This window comes from Phasianus colchicus, chromosome 37 (genome assembly GCF_987193195.1).
Source record: "Phasianus colchicus chromosome 37, bPhaCol1.hap1.1, whole genome shotgun sequence".
NCBI classification, from domain to species: domain Eukaryota; kingdom Metazoa; phylum Chordata; class Aves; order Galliformes; family Phasianidae; genus Phasianus; species Phasianus colchicus.
The window spans coordinates 1090651-1108542 of record NC_143472.1 but is presented as its reverse complement, the minus strand read 5'-3'; the positions used below and the strand labels follow the sequence as shown (position 1 = coordinate 1108542).

The 17892-nt window shown below is 59.1% G+C and overlaps 1 protein-coding gene across 20 annotated transcripts in view; it reads left to right on the top strand.

The window, feature by feature from the left end:
* SF3B2 (splicing factor 3b subunit 2) overlaps positions 1-17892 on the top strand; it is an 81115-nt gene that overhangs the window by 2081 nt on the left and 61142 nt on the right. For 17 of the 20 annotated variants that reach the window (XR_016461259.1, XR_016461263.1, XR_016461260.1 and 14 more), the window contains exons 1-6: positions 8151-8305; positions 11776-11835; positions 11935-12058; positions 12154-12230; positions 15835-15940; positions 16061-16149. Coding sequence is in view for 15 of the 20 variants with exons in the window: in XM_090129781.1 (XP_089985907.1) it covers positions 8177-8305; positions 11776-11835; positions 11935-12058; positions 12154-12230; positions 15835-15940; positions 16061-16149 (585 nt within the window). In the remaining 5 variants the exon portion in view is untranslated. Of the gene's footprint in view, positions 1-3656; positions 3738-5055; positions 5078-8132; positions 8306-11775; positions 11836-11934; positions 12059-12153; positions 12231-15834; positions 15941-16060; positions 16150-17892 lie in introns of those variants that run through there. The other 3 variants (XM_090129775.1, XM_090129774.1, XM_090129788.1) reach the window with 2 other exon arrangements.

Here is a 17892-nt window from a genome sequence, read left to right as displayed (position 1 = left end):
CCACTGTGTCCCCATTGTGCCCCATTGATGGCCATGCCCCCATTGTGTCCCATCGTGTCCCAGTTGTGTCCCCATTGTGTCCCATTGTGTCCCATTGTGTCCCATTGATGGCCATGTCCCCACTGTGCCCCCATTGTGTCCCGTTGATGGCCATGCCCCCATTTTGTCCCCACTGTGCCCCCATTTTGCCCCACTGTGCCCCCATTGTGTCCCATTGATGGCCATGCCCCCATGGTGTCCCCATGGTGTCCCCATGGTGTCCCCACTGTGTCCCCGTTGTGCCCCATTGATGTCCCTACTGTGCCCCCATTGTGTCCCATTGTGCCCCATTGATGGCCATGCCCCCATGGTGTCCCCATGGTGTCCCCATGGTGTCCCATTGTGTCCCATTATGCCCCATTGATGGCCATGTCCCCATTGTGTCCCCACCGTGCCCCCATGGTGTCCCCACTGTGTCCCCGTTGTGCCCCATTGATGTCCCTACTGTGCCCCCATTGTGTCCCATTGTGCCCCATTGATGGCCATGCCCCCACTGTGTCCCTATTGTGGTCCCATTGTGCCCCCATTGTGCCCCCACTGTGCCCAAATTTTGCCCCCATTGTGTCCCACTGTGCCCCCATTTTGTCCCCGTTGTGCCCCCATTGGTGGCCATGTCCCCATTGGGGTTCCCATTGTGCCCCCATTGGTGGCCATGCCCCCATTGTGCCCCCCTTGTGCCCCATTGATGGCCCTGCTCCCATTGTGCCCCCATTGGTGCCCCCATTGATGGCCATGCCCCCATTGTTCCCCATTTATGCCCCGTTGGTTCCACCATTTTGTCCCCATTGTGCCCCATTGATGGCCATGTCCCCATTGTGTCCCATTGTTCCCTATTTATGCCCCATTGGTGCCCCATTGTGCCCCACTGTGTCCCCATTGTGCCCCCATTCCCCCCCATTTCCCTGTATTTCCCTCCAATTTCCCTCCAATTTGCCCCATTTTCCCCAATTTTCCCCAATTTCTGCCCATTTTCCCCCTTTTCCCCCCATTCCTCCCTTTTACCCCAATTTCCCACCAATTTTCCCCGTTTTCCCCCATTTTCTGCCATTTCCCACCCAATTTACTCCATTTCCCCCCGCATTTCCCTCAATTTCCCTCCAATTTCCCCCAATTTCCCCCCAACTTCCCCCATTTCCCCCCCATTTCCCCCATTTTCCACAATTGCCCCCCCATTATGCCTCATTTTCCCCAAATATCCCCCATTTTCCCCAAATATCCCCCATTTTCCCCCAATTTCCCCAATTTTTCCCAAATTTCCCCCCATTTCCCCATTTCCCCCCATTAACCCCAAATTTTCCTCCAATTTTCCCCCATTTTCCCCAAATTTACCCTATTTTCCTTGATTTTTCCCAATTTTCCCCATTTTCCCCCAATAACCGCCAATTTCCCCCTATTTTCCCAATTTTTCCCCAAATTTACCCCATTTTCCCCGTTTTCCCCCAATTTTCCCCCCATTTTCCCCGTTTTCCCCCCATTTTCCCCCATTTTCCCCATTTCCCCCCATTTTACCCCCATTTTACCCAATTTTTCCCCTATTTTCCCCCATTTTCCCCCAATTTCCCCCATTTTTTCCCAATTTTCCCCCCATTTCCCCATTTTCCCCCATTAACCCCAAATTTTCCTCCAATTTTCCCCCATTTTCCCCAAATTTACCCTATTTTCCTTGATTTTTTCCCAATTTCCCCCCAATTTTCCCAATTTTTCCCAAAATTTACCCCATTTTCTTCGATTTCTCCCCCATTTTCCACCTCATTTTCCCCCAATTTTCCCCATTTTTTCCCAAATTTCCCCATTTTCCCCCAATAACCCCCATTTCCCCCCATTTCCCCCCAATATCTCCCATTTTCCCCCCATTTTCCCCTCCACTTTCCCCCATTTTTTCCCAAATTTGCCCCCATTTTTCCCAAATTTCCCTCCATTTTACCCCATTTCCCCCAATGTTTCCCAATTTCCTCCAAATTTACCCCATTTTCTTTGATTTTTCCAATTTCCCCCCCTTTTCCCCCCCATTCCCCCCATTCCCCCCACTTCCCCCCACTTCCCCCCACTTCCCCCCCCATTTCCCCCCATTTCCCCCCATTTCCCCCCATTTTACCCCAATTTTCCCCATTTTCCCCCAATTTCCCCCCCTTTTCCCCCAATTTTTTCCCAAATTTACCCCATTTTCTTTGATTTCCCCCGTTTTCCCCCCATTTTCCCCCAATATCCCCCATTTCCCCCCCATTCCCCCCCATTTCCCCCCATTTCCCCTACTTCCCTCAATTTTTCCCAATTTCCCCCAAATTTACCCCATTTTCTTTGATTTTTCCAATTCCCCCCCCATTCCTCCCCATTCCCCCCCACTTCCCCCAATTTCCCCAATTTCCCCCCCATTCCCCTCCAATTTCCCCCCATTCCCCCCCACTTCCCCCAATTTTTCCCAATTTCCCCCCAATTCCCCCCCATTCCCCCCCACTTCCCCCAATTTCCCCCCCATTCCCCCCCACTTTCCCCAATTTTTCCCAATTTCCCCCCATTTTTCCCCAATTTTCCCCATTTTCCCCAAATTTCCCCCCCCATTTCCCCCCTACTTCCCCCCCAATTTCCCCCAATTTTTCCCAATTTCCTCCAAATTTACCCCATTTTCTTTGATTTTTCCAATTTCCCCCCCATTCCCCCCCATTTCCCCCCCCATTCCTCCCCATTCCTCCCCATTCCCCACCACTTCCCCCACTTTCCCCCATTTTTTCCCAAATTTCCCCCCATTTTTCCCCAATTTTCCCCATTTTCCCCCAATTTCCCCCATTTCCCACCTACTTCCCCCGCAATTTCCCCCGATTTTTCCAATTTCCCCCCATTTCCCTCCCATTTCTCCCAATTTCCCCCCCATTTCCCCCATATCCCCCCCCATTCCTCCCCCATTACCCCCCACTTCCCCCAATTTTTCCCAATTTCCCCCCCAATTCCCCCCAATTCCCCCCCATTTCCCCCCCCATTTCCCCCCCATTTCCCCCCATTCCCCCCCACTTCCCCCACTTTTTCCCAATTTCCCCCCATTCCCCCCCACTTCCCCCAATTTCCCCCCCGTTTCCCCCCCATCCCTCCCCACTTCCCCCAATCTTTCCCAATTTCCCCCCCATTCCCCCCCCATTTCCCCCCATTTCCCCCCATTTCCCCCCATTCCCCCTCTTTTTTCCCAATTCCCCCCCAATTCCCCATTTTCCTCCCCATTTCCCCCCCAATTTCCCCCCCATTTCCCCCCCATTTCCCCCCCACTTTACCCAATTCCCCCCCATTCCCCCCCATTCCCCCCATTTCCCCCCATTCCCTCCCACTTCCCCCAATTTTTCCCAATTTCCCCCCCATTCCCCCCCATTCCCCCCCACTTCCCCCAATTTCCCCCCATTTCCCCCCCATTTCCCCCCCACTTCCCCCAATTTTTCCCAATTTCCCCCCCATTTCCCCCCCATTCCCCCCCACTTCCCCCAATTTCCCCCCATTTCCCCCCCATTTCCCCCCCACTTCCCCCAATTTTTCCCAATTTCCCCCCCATTTCCCCCCACTTCCCCCACTTTTTCCCAATTTCCCCCCAATTTACCCCAATTTTTCCCAATTTCCCCCCAATTTCCCCCCCCCAGACCGGCGTTGTTCTGAGCCGCCCCACTCTGCGCCCTGAGGAGGGGGACAAAGCGCCGCCCCCCCCCCTCCCCACACAGGTAATTTTGGGGGGGGGGCCACGGGGGGGGGCAGGGTGGGATATGGGGCTGTGGGACCCCCCCCAGAGCCCCCAAACTGGGGGGGGGGACCCTATAGGGTTTTTTTTTGGGGGGGGGGACAGGGTGGGATATGGGGCTGTGGGACCCCCTGAGGGTCCCCAAATTGGGGGGGGGCTATGGGTTTTTTTTTGGGGGGGGTCAGGGTGGGATATGGGGCTGTGGGACCCCCTGAGGGTCCCCAAATTGGGGGGGGGGGGGGGGCTATAGGGTTTTTCTTGGAGGGGGGTCAGGTTGGGATATGGGGCTGTGGGACCCCCTGAGGGTCCCCAAATTGGGGGGGGGGGCTATGGTTTTTTTTTTGGGGGGGGGGGTCAGGGTGAGATATGGGGCTGTGGGACCCCCTGAGGGTCCCCAAATTGGGGGGGGCTATAGGGTTTTTTTTGGGGGGGGGTCAGGGTGAGATATGGGGCTGTGGGACCCCCTGAAGGTCCCCAAATTGGGGGGGGGGCTATGGGTTTTTTTTTGGGGGGGGGTCAGGGTGAGGTATGGGGCTGTGGGACCCCCCCAGGGGTCCCCAAATAGGGGGGGGGGCTATAGGGTTTTTCTTGGGGGGGGTCAGGTTGGGATATGGGGCTGTGGGACCCCCTGAGGGTCCCCAAATTGGGGGGGGGGCTATGGTTTTTTTTTTTGGGGGGGGGGGTCAGGGGGAGATATGGGGCTGTGGGACCCCCCCAGGGGTCCCCAAATTGGGGGGGGGGGGGGGTCTATAGGGTTTTTTTTCGGGGGGAGACAGGGTGGGATATGGGGCTGTGGGACCCCCTGAGGGTCCCCAAACTGGGGGGGGGGGCTATGGGTTTTTTTTGGGGGGGGGGGGGACAGGGTGGGATATGGGGCTGTGGGACCCCCTGAGGGTCCCCAAATTGGGGGGGGGGGCTATGGTTTTTTTTTTTGGGGGGGGGTCAGGGTGAGATATGGGGCTGTGGGACCCCCTGAAGGTCCCCAAATTGGGGGGGGGTCTATAGGGTTTTTTTGGGGGGGGGGGTCAGGGTGGGAAATGGGGCTGTGGGACCCCCCCCATTGACCCCAAATTGGGGGGGGGCTATGGTTTTTTTTTGGGGGGGGGGGGTCAGGGTGGGATATGGGGCTGTGGGACCCCCCCAGGGGTCCCCAAATTGGGGGGGGGCTATGGGTTTTTTTTTTTTGGGGGGGGACAGAGTGGGATATGGGGCTGTGGAACCCCCTGAGGGTCCCCAAATTGGGGGGGGGGGCTATAGGGTTTTTTTTTGGGGGGGGGTCAGGGTGGGATATGGGGCTGTGGGACCCCCTGAGGGTCCCCAAATTGGGTGGGGGGGCTATAGGGTTTTTTTTGGGGGGGGTGACAGGGTGGGATATGGGGCTGTGGGACCCCCTGAGGGTCCCCAAATTGGGGGGGGCTATGGGTTTTTTTTGGGGGGGGGTCAGGGTGAGATATGGGGCTGTGGAACCCCCCTGTGGGTCCCCAAATTGGGGGGGGGGGCTATAGGGTTTTTTTTGGGGGGGGTCAGGTTGGGATATGGGGCTGTGGGACCCCCACAAGGGTCCCCAAATTGGGGGGGGGGCTATGGGTTTTTTTTTGGGGGGGGGGTCAGGGTGGGATATGGGGCTGTGGGACCCCCCCAGGGGTCCCCAAATTGGGGGGGGGGACCCTATAGGGTTTTTTTTTGGGGGGGGGGACAGGGTGGGATATGGGGCTGTGGGACCCCCTGAAGGTCCCCAAATTGGGGGGGGGGCTATGGGTTTTTTTTTGGGGGGGGGTCAGGGTGGGATATGGGGCTGTGGGACCCCCCCAGGGGTCCCCAAATTGGGGGGGGGGACCCTATAGGGTTTTTTTTTGGGGGGGGGGACAGGGTGGGATATGGGGCTGTGGGACCCCCTGAAGGTCCCCAAATTGGGGGGGGGGGCTATAGGGTTTTTTTTGGGGGGGTGACAGGGTGGGATATGGGGCTGTGGGACCCCCCTGAGAGCCCCCAAATTGGGGGGGGGGCTTTGGTTATCTGGGGGGGGGTCCCGTCTTTTTTTGGGGGGGGGGGGGGTTACTCTGTTTATTTGGTGGGGGGGGGCTGGGTATTTTTGGGGGGGGGGGGGCTGTCTTTTTTTTAGGGGGGGGTCTCTTGTTTTGGGGGGGGCCCTTTGGGGGGGGTGGTGTCTCCTTTTTGGGGGGGGTCTTTTTTAGAGAGAAGTGTCTTTTTTGGGGGGGGGGACCTTGATTTTTTTTTTTGGGGGGGTTCCTCCTTTTTGGGGGGGGTCCCTGTTTATTTTTGGGGGGGGGGCTGTTTATTTATTTTGGGGGGGGTCCCCTGTTTATTCTTTTGGGGGGGTTCCCTTCATGGTTTTTTTTGGGGGGGGGGTTCCCCTGTTTATTTTTTGGGGGGGGTCTCCTCCTTTTTGGGGAGGGGGGGGGGCTTCCTCCTTTTTGGGGAGGGGGGGGATCCCTGTTTAATTTTTGGGGGGGCCCCCTCTTTTTTGGGGAGGGGGGGTTCCCTGTTTATTGTTTGGGGGGGGGGTCTCCTCCTTTTTGGGGAGGGGGGGTTCCCTGTGTATTTGGGGGGGGTCCCAGTTTATTTTGGGGGGTTCCCCTCCTTTTTTTGGGGGGGGGGGGTTCCCTGTGTATTTGGGGGGGGTCCCCTGTTTATTCTTTTGGGGGGGTTCCCTTCATGGTTTTTTTTGGGGGGGGGTCCCCTGTTTATTTTTTGGGGGGGGTCTCCTCCTTTTTGGGCAGGGGGGAGTTCCCTGTTCATTTTTTTGGGGGGGGTCCCTGTTTATTTTTGGGGGGGTCCTCTCCTTTTTGGGGGGGGGTTCCCTGTTTAATGGTTCCCTGTTTAATTTTTGGGGGGGGGGTCCCCTCTTTTTTGGGGAGGGGGGCTTCCCTGTGTATTTGGGGGGGGGTCCCAGTTTATTTCGGGGGGGGTCTCCTCCTTTTTGGGGAGGGGGGGGCTTCCTTGTTTATTTTTTTTGGGGGGGTCCCTGTTTATTTTTGGGGGGGTCCTCTCCTTTTTGGGGAGGGGGGGTTCCCTGTTTAATTTTTGGGGGGGGTCCCCTCTTTTTTGGGGAGGGGGCTTTCCCTGTGTATTTGGGGGGGGGTCCCAGTTTATTTTAGGGGGGGGTTCCCTCCTTTTTGGGAGGGGGGGGCTTCCTTGTGTTTTTGGGTGGGGGGGTTTCCCCTGTTTATTTTTGGGGGGGGGGGCCTGTTTATTTATTTTGGGGGGGGTCCCCTGTTTATTTTTTGGGGGGGGTCTCCTCCTTTTTGGGCAGGGGGGAGTTCCCTGTTCATTTTTTTGGGGGGGGGTCCCTGTTTATTTTTGGGGGGGGTCTCCTCCTTTTTGGGGGGGGGGGTTCCCTGTTTAATGGTTCCCTGTTTAATTTTTGGGGGGGGGGTCCCCTCTTTTTTGGGGAGGGGGGCTTCCCTGTGTATTTGGGGGGGGGTCCCAGTTTATTTCGGGGGGGGTCTCCTCCTTTTTGGGGAGGGGGGGGCTTCCCTGTTTATTTTTTTTGGGGGGGGCCCTGTTTATTTTTGGGGGGGGTCCCCTCCTTTTTTTGGGGGGGGGGTTCCCTGTTTATTTTTGGGGGGGGTCCCCTCTTTTTTTGGGGAGGGGGGGTTCCCTGTGTATTTGGGGGGGGGTCCCAGTTTATTTTGGGGGGGGGGCTTCCCTGTGTATTTGGAGGGGGTCCCCTGTTTATTTTTGGGGGGGGGGTCTCCTCCTTTTTGGGGAGGGGGGGTTCCCTGTGTATTTGGGTGGGGGGTGGCCCTGTTTATTTATTTTGGGGGGGGGTCCCCTGTTTATTCTTTTGGGGGGGTTCCCTTCATGGTTTTTTTTTGGGGGGGGGTCCCCTGTTTATTTTTTGGGGGGGGTCTCCTCCTTTTTGGGCAGGGGGGAGTTCCCTGTTCATTTTTTTGGGGGGGGGTCCCAGCTTATTTTGGGGGGGGTCCCCTCCTTTTTTTTGGGGGGGGGGGCTTCCCTGTTTATTTGGGAGTGGGGGTCCGCTGTTTATTTTGGGGGGGGGTCCTCTCCTTTTTGGGGAGGGGGGGTCCCCTGTTTATTTTTGGGGGGGTCCTCTCCTTTTTGGGGGGGGGTTCCCTGTTTAATGGTTCCCTGTTTAATTTTTGGGGGGGGGGTCCCCTCTTTTTTGGGGAGGGGGGCTTCCCTGTGTATTTGGGGGGGGGGTCCCAGTTTATTTCGGGGGGGGATTCCTCCATTTTGGGGAGGGGGGAGTTCCCTGTTTATTTTTTTTGGGGGGGGGTCCCTGTTTATTTCTTTGGGGGGGGGGTCCCTTTCATTAATTTTTTTCTTTTTGGGGGGTGGGGGTCTTTCTCCCCTCCCTCCATATCCCCCCCCCCCCCTTTTATTTTATGTCTGGCAGCCCCCCCCCCCGGTTGCGTTGGTTCCTCCCCCCCCCCTCCGGGAATGGCGCTGGGTTTTGGGATGGGGGGGGGCACGGCAGCCCCCGCCCCCCCCCCGGGGATGTCGGAGGAGGAGAGGCTGACGTTGGCCCAGCAGCAGGCGGCGCTGATGCTGCAGGAGGAGCGAGCGCAGGTCGGGACCCCCCCCCAAATTGCTGCCCCCCCCCCATCCCAAATTGCTGCCCCCCCCCCCCAAATTGCTGCCCCCCCCCCCAAATTCCTGCCCCCCCATCCCAAATTGCTGCCCCCCCCCAAATCCATGCCCCCCAACCCCAAATTCCTGCCCCCCCAACCCTAAATTCTTGCCCCCCCCATCCCAAATCCCTGCCCCCCCAACCCTAAATTCCTGCCCCCCCCAAACAAATTCCTGCCCCCCCCATCCCAAATTCCTGCCCCCCCCAACCCTAAATTCTTGCCCCCCCCATCCCAAATCCCTGCCCCCCCAACCCCAAATTGCTGCCCCCCCCCAAATCCATGCCAGCCCCATCCCAAATTCCTGCCCCCCCAACCTTAAATTCTTGCCCCCCCCAAATCCGTGCCCCCCCATCCCAAATCCCTGCCCCCCCAACCCTAAATTGCTGCCCCCCCCCCAACCCTGAATTCTTGTCCCCCCATCCCAAATCCCTGCCCCACCCCATCCCAAATTCCTGCCCCCCCATCCCAAATTGCTGCCCCCCCCCCAAATTCCTGCCCCTCCCATCCCAAATTCCTGCCCCCCCAACCTTAAATTCTTGCCCCCCCCGCCAAATTCCTGTCCCCCCAACCCTAAATTTTTGCCCCCCCATCCCAAATCCCTGCCCCCCCCCAAATCACGCCCCCCAACCCTAAATGGCTGGCCCCCCCAAATTGCAGCCCCCCAACCCTAAATTCCCGCCCCCCCACTACTAAATCCCTGCCCCCCCACCAAATCCCTGCCCCCCAACCCTAAATTCCTGCCCCCCCCCAAATTGCTGCCCCCTAACCCTAAATTGCTGCCCCCCCCAAATTCCTTCCCCCCCCAACCCTAAATTCTTGCCCCCCCATCCCAAATTGCTGCCCCCCCCCCAAATTCCTGCCCCTCCCCATCCCAAATCCCTGCCCCCCCAACCCTAAATTCCTGCCCCCCCCATCCCAAATCCCTGCCCCCCAACCCTAAATTGCTGCCCCCCCCAAATTCCTGACCCCCCCAATTCCTGACCACCCCCCCAAATCCATGCCCCCCCCATCCCAAATTCCTGCCCCCAACTCTAAATTCCTGCCCCCCCCAAATCATGCCCCCCAACCCCAAATCCCTGCCTTCCCCAAATGCCTGCCCCGAACCCTAAATTCTTGCCCCCCATCCCAAATTCCTGCCCCCCCCATCCTAAATTGCTGCCCCCCCCCCAAATTCCTGCCCCCAACCCTAAATTCTTGCCCCCCCCCCAAGTTCCTGCCCCCCCCATCCCAAATCCCTGCCCCCCAACCCCAAATCCCTGCCCCCCCCAAATTCCTGGCCCCCAACCCTAAATTCTTGCCCCCCCCATCCCAAATCCCTGCCCCCCCAACCCCAAATTGCTGCCCCCCCCCCAATTCCTGCCCTCCCCATCCCAAATTCCAGCCCCCCCAACCTTAAATTCTTGCCCCCCCCAAATTCCTGCCCCCCCCAAATCCGTGCCCCCCCCATCCTAAATCCCTGCCCCCCCATCCCAAATTCCTGCTCCCCCAACCCTAAATTCCTGCCCCCCCCTTCCCAAATCCCTGCCCCCCCAACCCTAAATTGCTGCCCCCCCCTAATTCCTGACCCCCCCCAATTCCTGACCCCCCCCCAAATCCATGCCCCCCCCACCCCAAATTCCTGCTCCCAACCCCAAATCCCTGCCCCCCCCCAAATCCCTGCCCCCCCCAAATTCCTGCCCCCCCAACCCTAAATTCTTGCCCCCCCCATCGCAAATCCCTGCCCCCCCAACCCCAAATTGCTGCCCCCCCCCCCAAATTCCTGCCAGCCCCTCTCAAATTCCTGCCCCAACCCTAAATTCTTGCCCCCCCCATCCCAAATTCCTGCTCCCCCAACCCTAAATTCTTGCCCCCCCCAAACAAATTCCTGCCCCCCCATCCCAAATTGCTGCCCCCCCCCCCAAATTCCTTCCCCCCCCAACCCTAAATTCTTGCCCCCCCCATCCCAAATCCCTGCCCCCCCAACCCCAAATTGCTGCCCCCCCCAAATCCATGCCAGCCCCATCCCAAATTCCTGCCCCCCCAACCTTAAATTCTTGGCCCCCCCAAATCCGTGCCCCCCCATCCCAAATTCCTGCCCCCCCAACCCCAAATTGCTGCCCCCCCCCCAAATTCCTGTCCCCCCAACCCTAAATTCCTGCCCCCCCCCAAATTCCTGCCCCCAACCCTAAATTCTTGCCCCCCCCACCCAAATCCCTGCCCCCCAACTCTAAATTCCTGCCCCCCAGCCCTAAATTGCTGCCCCCCCAAATTGCTGCCCCTCCCCCAAAATCCCTGCCCCCCCCAAATTCCTGCCCCCCAACCCTAAATTGCTGCCCCCCCCAAAATCACACCCCCCTCAACCGCCCCCCCCCACTTTCGGGGTCCCTAAGTTCCCCCCCCCCCACTTTCGGGGTCCCTAAGTTGCCCCCCCCCCCCCCTTAACCCCCCTCCACTTTGGGGGTCCCTAAGTTACCCCCCCTTAGCCCCCCCCCGCCCACTTTGGGGGTCCCTAAGTTGCCCCCCCCACTTTGGGGATCCCTAAGTTGCCCCCCCTCCCCACTTTGGGGGTCCCTAATTGGCCCCCCCCCTTAACTCCCCCCCCCCATTTTGGGGGCCCCTAATTTGCCCCCCCCTTACTTTGGGGATCCCTAAGTTGCCCCCCCCCATTTTGGGGGTCCCTAAGTTGCCCCCCCCCCTTAATGTCCCCCCCATTTTGGGGGTCCCTAAGTCATCCCCCCTTAACCCCCCCATCCCCACTTCGGGGGTCCCTAAGTGGCCCCCCCCCATTTTGGGGGTCCCTAAGTTGACCCCCCCCTTAACCCCCCCCCCCCCCACTTTGGGGATCCCTACGTTGCCCCCCCCAAACTTTGGGGATCCCTAAGTTGCCCCCTCCCCCACTTTGGGGGTCCCTAAGTTACCCCCCCTTAACCCCCCCCTACCCACTTTGGGGGTCCCTATGTTGCCCCCCCCCCATTTTGGGGGTCCCTAAGATGCCCCCCCCCTACTTTGGGGATCCCTAAGTTGCCCCCCCCCCATTTTGGGGGTCCCTAAGTTGCCCCCCCCCACTTTGGGGGTCCCTATGTTGCCCCCCCTCACTTTGGGGGTCCCTAAGCTGCCCCCCCACTTTGGGGTTCCCTAAGCTGCCCCCCCCACTTTGGGGTTCCCTAAGTTGCCCCCCCCATTTTGGGGATCCCTAAGTTGCCCCCCCCCCCCCACTTTGGGGGCCCCTAAGTTGTCCCCCCCCCCCACATTGGGGATCCCTAAATTTCCCCCCCCAATCTTGGGGGTCCCTAAGTTGCCCCCCCCCCAATTTTGGGGATCCCTAATTTGCCCCCCCTCCCCACTTTGGGGGTCCCTAATTGGCCCCCCCCCTTAACTCCCCCCCCCCACTTTGGGGGTCCCTAAGTTGCCCCCCCCCCCCCAAAATAGGGGCAGCACCAGTTTGGAGATAAGAGCAAAGAACAGGAGCTGCTGGAGCAGCAGAAACGGGTGAGTTTGGGGCACCCATGGGTGCCTGGGGGGGTGCGGGGGGGGGGGGCGTTGGGTTGGAGGGGGGGGGTCCCATAACGACGCCCCCCCCCCCCGCAGGCAGCCGTGTTGCTGGAGCAGGAGAGGCAGCAGCAGGAGATGGCCAAGATGGCCCCCCCCGTCCCTCGCCCTCCCCCCCCCGAGGTGGCACCCATGGGTGCTCGGGCTCCTCTGCCCCCCCGAGGTGAGCGCTGCCGTGTCGTCCCCCCCCCAAAGAAAAAAAAAAACCCACCCCCCCCCAGCTAAAATGCTTATTTCTCACCCCCCCCCCCCCTACAGGCAGTGCTCCTATGGGGGCAGTGGGGGCTTCGAGGCCACGCGGCCCCCCCCCGCCGCCTGGAGATGACAGCAGGGAGGTAATGGGGGGGGGGGGGGGCTAAAATTGGGCGGGGGGGGGGACTAAAATTGGGGGGGGGGGCTAAAATTGGGGGGGGGGGGTCGTGGGGGGGTCTTCTAAAACCGAGGGGGGGGGGGTTTAAAACTGGAGATGGCAGCACAGAGGTGATGGGGGGGGGGGGGGCTAAAGTTGGAGGGGGACACCTAAAATTGGGGGGGGGTGTCGTGGGGGGGTCTTCTAAAACCGGGGGGGGGGCCGGGCCTAAAATTGGGGGGGGGGAATCGTAGGGGGGGGTCTTTAACACTGGGGGGGGGGGGGGTTAAAACTGGAGATGACAACAGAGAGGTGATGGGGGGCGGGGCTAAAATTGGGGGGGGACTAAAATTGGGGGGGGGCATCGTGGGGGGGTCTTCTAAAACTGGGGGGGGGGCAGGGGACGTAAAATTGGGGGGGGGGAATCGTAGGGGGGGTCTTTAACACTGGGGGGGGGTTTAAAACTGGAGATGACAGCAGAGAGGTGATGGGGGGGGGGCTAAAATTGGGGGGGGGCCCTAAAATTTAGGGGGGGGCATCGTGGGGGGGTGTTCTAAAACCGGGGGGGGGTCGGGGGCCTAAAATTGGGGGGGGGGAATCATAGGGGGGTCTTTAAAACCGGGGGGGGGGGCGGGGGGTTTAAAACTGGAGATGACAGCAGAGAGGGAATGGGGGGGGGGGGTTGCTAAAATTGGGGGGGGGCACCTAAAATTGGGGGGGGGTGTCGTGGGGGGGTCTTCTAAAACCGGGGGGGGGGGCGGGGGGCCTAAAATTGGGGGGGGGGGGGGAATCGTAGGGGGGGGTCTTTAACATTGGGGGGGGGTTTAAAACTGGAGATGACAGCAGAGAGGTGATGGGGGGGGTGGATAAAATTGGGGGGGGGGGCCTAAAATTGGGGGGGGCATCGTGGGGGGGTCTTCTAAAACTGGGGGGGGGGCAGGGGGCCTAAAATTGGGGGGGGGGGGAATCATAGGGGGGTCTTTAAAACCGGGGGGGGGCCGTGGGTTTAAAACTGGAGATGACAGCACAGAGGTGATGGGGGGGGTGGATAAAATTGGGGGGGGGGGCCTAAAATTGGGGGGGGCATCGTGGGGGGGTCTTCTAAAACTGGGGGGGGGCAGGGGGCCTAAAATTGGGGGGGGGGAATCGTAGGGGGGCTCTTTAACACTGGAGGGGGGTTTAAAACTGGAGATGACAACAGAGAGGTGATGGGGGGGTGGATAAAATTGGGGGGGGGCCCTAAAATTTAGGGGGGGGCGTCGTGGGGGGGTGTTCTAAAACCAGGGGGGCAGGGGGCCTAAAATTGGGGGGGGGAATCATAGGGGGGTCTTTAAAACCGGGGGGGGGGCGGGGGGTTTAAAACTGGAGATGACAGCAGAGAGGTGATGGGGGGGGTTGCTAAAATTGGGGGGGGGACACCTAAAATTGGGGGGGGACGCCTAAAATTGGGGGGGGGGTGTTGTGGGGGGGGTGTTCTAAAACCGGGGGGGGGTCGGGGGCCTAAAATTGGGGGGGGGGAATCGTAGGGGGGTCTTTAAAACCGGGGGGGGGCGGGGGGTTTAAAACTGGAGATGACAGCAGAGAGGGAATGGGGGGGGGGGGGGGTTGCTAAAATTGGGGGGGGGACACCTAAAATTGGGAGGGGGGTCGTGGGGGGGTCTCTTAAAACCGGGGGGGGGGCAGGGGGCCTAAAATTGGGGGGGGGGGAATCGTAGGGGGGGGTCTTTAACACTGGGGGGGGGGTTAAAACTGGAGATGACAGCAGAGAGGTGATGGGGGGGGGGGCTAAAATTGGGGGGGGGTGTCGTGGGGGGGTCTTCTAAAACTGGGGGGGGGGCAGGGGGCCTAAAACTGGGGGGGGGGGAATCGTAGGGGGGTTTTAAAAACCGGGGGGGGGGTTTAAACTGGAGATGACAGCAGAGAGGGAATGGGGGGGGGGGGTTGCTAAAATTGGGGGGGGGGCACCTAAAATTGGGGGGGGGCATCGTGGGGGGGTCTTTTAAAACCGGGGGGGGTGGGGGGGCCTAAAATTGGGGGGGGGGGAATCGTAGGGGGGGTCTTTAACACTGGGGGGGGGGTTAAAACTGGAGATGACAGCAGAGAGGTGATGGGGGGGGGGCTAAAATTGGGGTGGGACGCCTAAAATTGGGGGGGGGCATCGTGGGGGGGTCTTCTAAAACTGGGGGGGGGGCAGGGGGCCTAAAATTGGGGGGGGGGGAATCGTAGGGGGGTCTTTAAAACCGGGGGGGGGGTTTAAAACTGGAGATGACAGCAGAGAGGTGATGGGGGGGGGGGACACACACCTAAAATTGGGGGGGACACCTAAAATTGGGGGGGCATCGTGGGGGGGTCTTCTAAACCGGGGGGGTGCAGGGGGCCTAAAATTGGGGGGGGGGGAATCGTAGGGGGGTCTTTAAAACCCGGGGGGGGGGTTTAAAACTGGGGGATGCGGTGAGGGGGGAGGTTTTGTAAAGTGGGGGGGGGTCTGCTGAATAAAATGGGGGGGGGGGGTTAAATAAAATGAGGGGGGGTCTCGTAAATAAAAAGGGGGGGGCTTCTAAATGAATTGGGGGGGGAAGGAGGAGTTTCCTAAATAAAATGGGGGGGGGTCGCATAAATAAAGTGATCCCTATGGAGCAATGAGGGCTCTTAAAGCCCCCCCCCCAAATTCCTGGGGGGTCTTAAAGCCCCCCCCCCCAAATCCTGGGTGTCTTAAAGCCCCCCCCCCAAAAAGTGTGGGGTCCCTATGGGGTCTTAAAGCCTCCCCCCCCCCAAATCCTGGGTGTCTTAAAGCCCCCCCCCAAATCCTGGGGGTCCCTATGGGGTCTTAAAGCCCCCCCCCCAATTCCTGGGGGTCTTAAAGCCCCCCCCCAAAACTGTGGGGTCCCTATGGGGTCTTAAAGCCCCCCCCCCCCAATTCCTGGGGGTCTTAAAGCCCCCCCCTCAAATCCTGGGGGTCCCTATGGGGTCTTAAAGCCCCCCCCCCCAATTCCTGGGGGTCTTAAAGCCCCCCCTCAAATCCTGGGTGTCTCAATGGGGTCTTAAAGCCCCCCCCCCAATTCCTGGGGGTCTTAAAGCCCCCCCCCAATTCCTGGGGGTCCCTATGGGGTCTTAAAGCCCCCCCCCCCAAATCCTGGGTGTCTTAAAGCCCCCCCCCCCAAAACTGTGGGGTCCCTATGGGGTCTTAAAGCCCCCCCCTCAAATCCTGGGGGTCTCAATGGGGTCTTAAAGCCCCCCCCCAATTCCTGGGTGTCTTAAAGCCCCCCCTCAAATCCTGGGGGTCCCTATGGGGTCTTAAAGCCCCCCCCCCACCCAAATTCATGTGTGTCTTAAAGCCCCCCCCCCCAAAAACTGTGGGGTCCCTATGGGGTCTTAAAGCCCCCCCCCTCCCCAATTCCTGGGTATCTTAAAGCCCCCCCCCCCCAAAACTGTGGGGTCCCTATGGAGCAAATAAACCCCATAGGGACCCCACAGGGGTTTCTATAGGGCAGCAGGGGGGGGTCTTCAACCCCCCCCCCCCAACCCCTATATGCCCCTATATGGCCGTGACCCCCCCCCCTTTTTTTTGTTGCCCCCCCCCCCCTCCCAAGCTGGACGACTCAGCCGTGGGGCCGAAAATCCCACAAGCTTTGGAAAAAATCCTACAGCTGAAAGAGATCCGGCAGGAGGAGCTGATCACAGTGCCGGGCCTGACGGGTGGGTGGGGGGCACCCATGGGTGCTGCCGGGTGTTGGGGGGGGTGGGCACCCATCCTCAGCACCCCCCCCACACCACGATTTGGGGTGGATTTGGGGTGGATTTGGGGTTTTTTTGCAGTGGAGGATGAGCTGGAGATGGAGGCGCGCTCCCTGCTCAGCATCCCGGTGCACGAGGTGGAGGAGGAGCCGGGGCTGTCCAAGAAGGAGGTGGGACCCACAGCTCTGCCCCATAGCTGCCCCATAGCTGCCCCATAGATACCCCATAGCTGCCCCATAGATACCATCTACTTGCCCCATAGATACCTCATAGTTCCACCATAGCTGCCCCATAGATACCCGATAGCTGGCCCATAGCTGCCCCATAGTTGCCCCATAGCTGCCTGATAACTGCCCCATAGCTGCCCCATAGATACCCGATAACTGCCCCATAGGTGCCCCATAGCTGCCCCATAGATACCCGCTACCTGCTCCATAACAACCCCATAGCTGCCCCATAGCGGCCCTATAGCTGCCCCATAGCGGCCCTATAGATACCCATAGCTGCCCCATAGATACCCCATAGATATCCCCTACTTGCTCCATAGATACCTGATAGCTGCCCCATAGCGGCCCCATAGTTGCCCCATAGCTGCCCCATAGATACCCGACAACTGCCCCATAGCTGCCCCATAGCGGCCCCATAGATACCCCATAGATATCCAATAACATTCCCATAGCGGCCCCATAGATACCCGATAACTGCCCCATAGCTGCCCCATAGCTGCCCCATAGATACCCGATAACTGCCCCATAGCGGCCCTATAGATACCCGATAACTGCCCCATAGCGGCCCTATAGATACCCCATAGCTGTCCCATAGATACCTGATAACTGCCCCATAGCGGCCCTATAGATACCCCATAGCTGTCCCATAGATACCATCTACTTGCCCCATAGATACCTCATAGCTCCACCATAGCTGCCCCATAGATACCCGATAGCTGGCCCATAGCTGCCCCATAGTTGCCCCATAGCTGCCTGATAACTGCCCCATAGCTGCCTCATAGATACCCGATAACTGCCCCATAGCTGCCCCATAGATACCCGATAACTGCCCCATAGCTGCCCTATAGATACCCTATAGCTGCCCCATAGATATCCCATAGATGTGCCATAGATATCCCCTACCTGCCTCATAGATACCCCATAACTGCCCCATAGCTGCCCCATAGCTGCCCTATAGATACCCCATAGCTGCCCCATAGATATCCCATAGATATGCCATAGATATCCCCTACCTGCCTCATAGATACCCCATAACTGCCCCATAGCTGCCCCATAGATACCTCATAGCGGCCCCATAGCGGCCCCATAGTTGCCCCATAGCTGCCCTATAGCAGCCCCATAGCGGCCCTATAGATACCCCATAGCTGCCCCATGGATATCCCATAGATACCTCCTACTTGCCCCATCGCTGCCCCATAGCTGCCCGATAACTGCCCCATAGCTGCCCCATAGATACCCGATAACTGCCCCATAGCTGCCCCATAGATACCTGATAAGTGCCCCATAGCTGCCCCATAGATATCCCACAGATATCTCCTACTTGCCCCATAGATACCTCATAACTGCCCCATAGCTGCCCCATAGATACCCGATTAGTGCCCCATAGCTGCCCCATAGATATCCCACAGATATCTCCTACTTGCCCCATAGATACCTCATAACTGCCCCATAGCTGCCCCATAGATACCTGATAAGTGCCCCATAGCTGCCCCATAGATATCCCACAGATATCTCCTACTTGCCCCATAGATACCTCATAACTGCCCCATAGCGGCCCCATAGATATCCCATAGATACCTCCTATTTCCCATATAGATATCTCATAGCTGCCCCATAGTTGCCCATAGCTGCCCGATAGCTGCCCCATAGCTGCCCCATAGCTGCCCCATAGCAACCCCATACAAA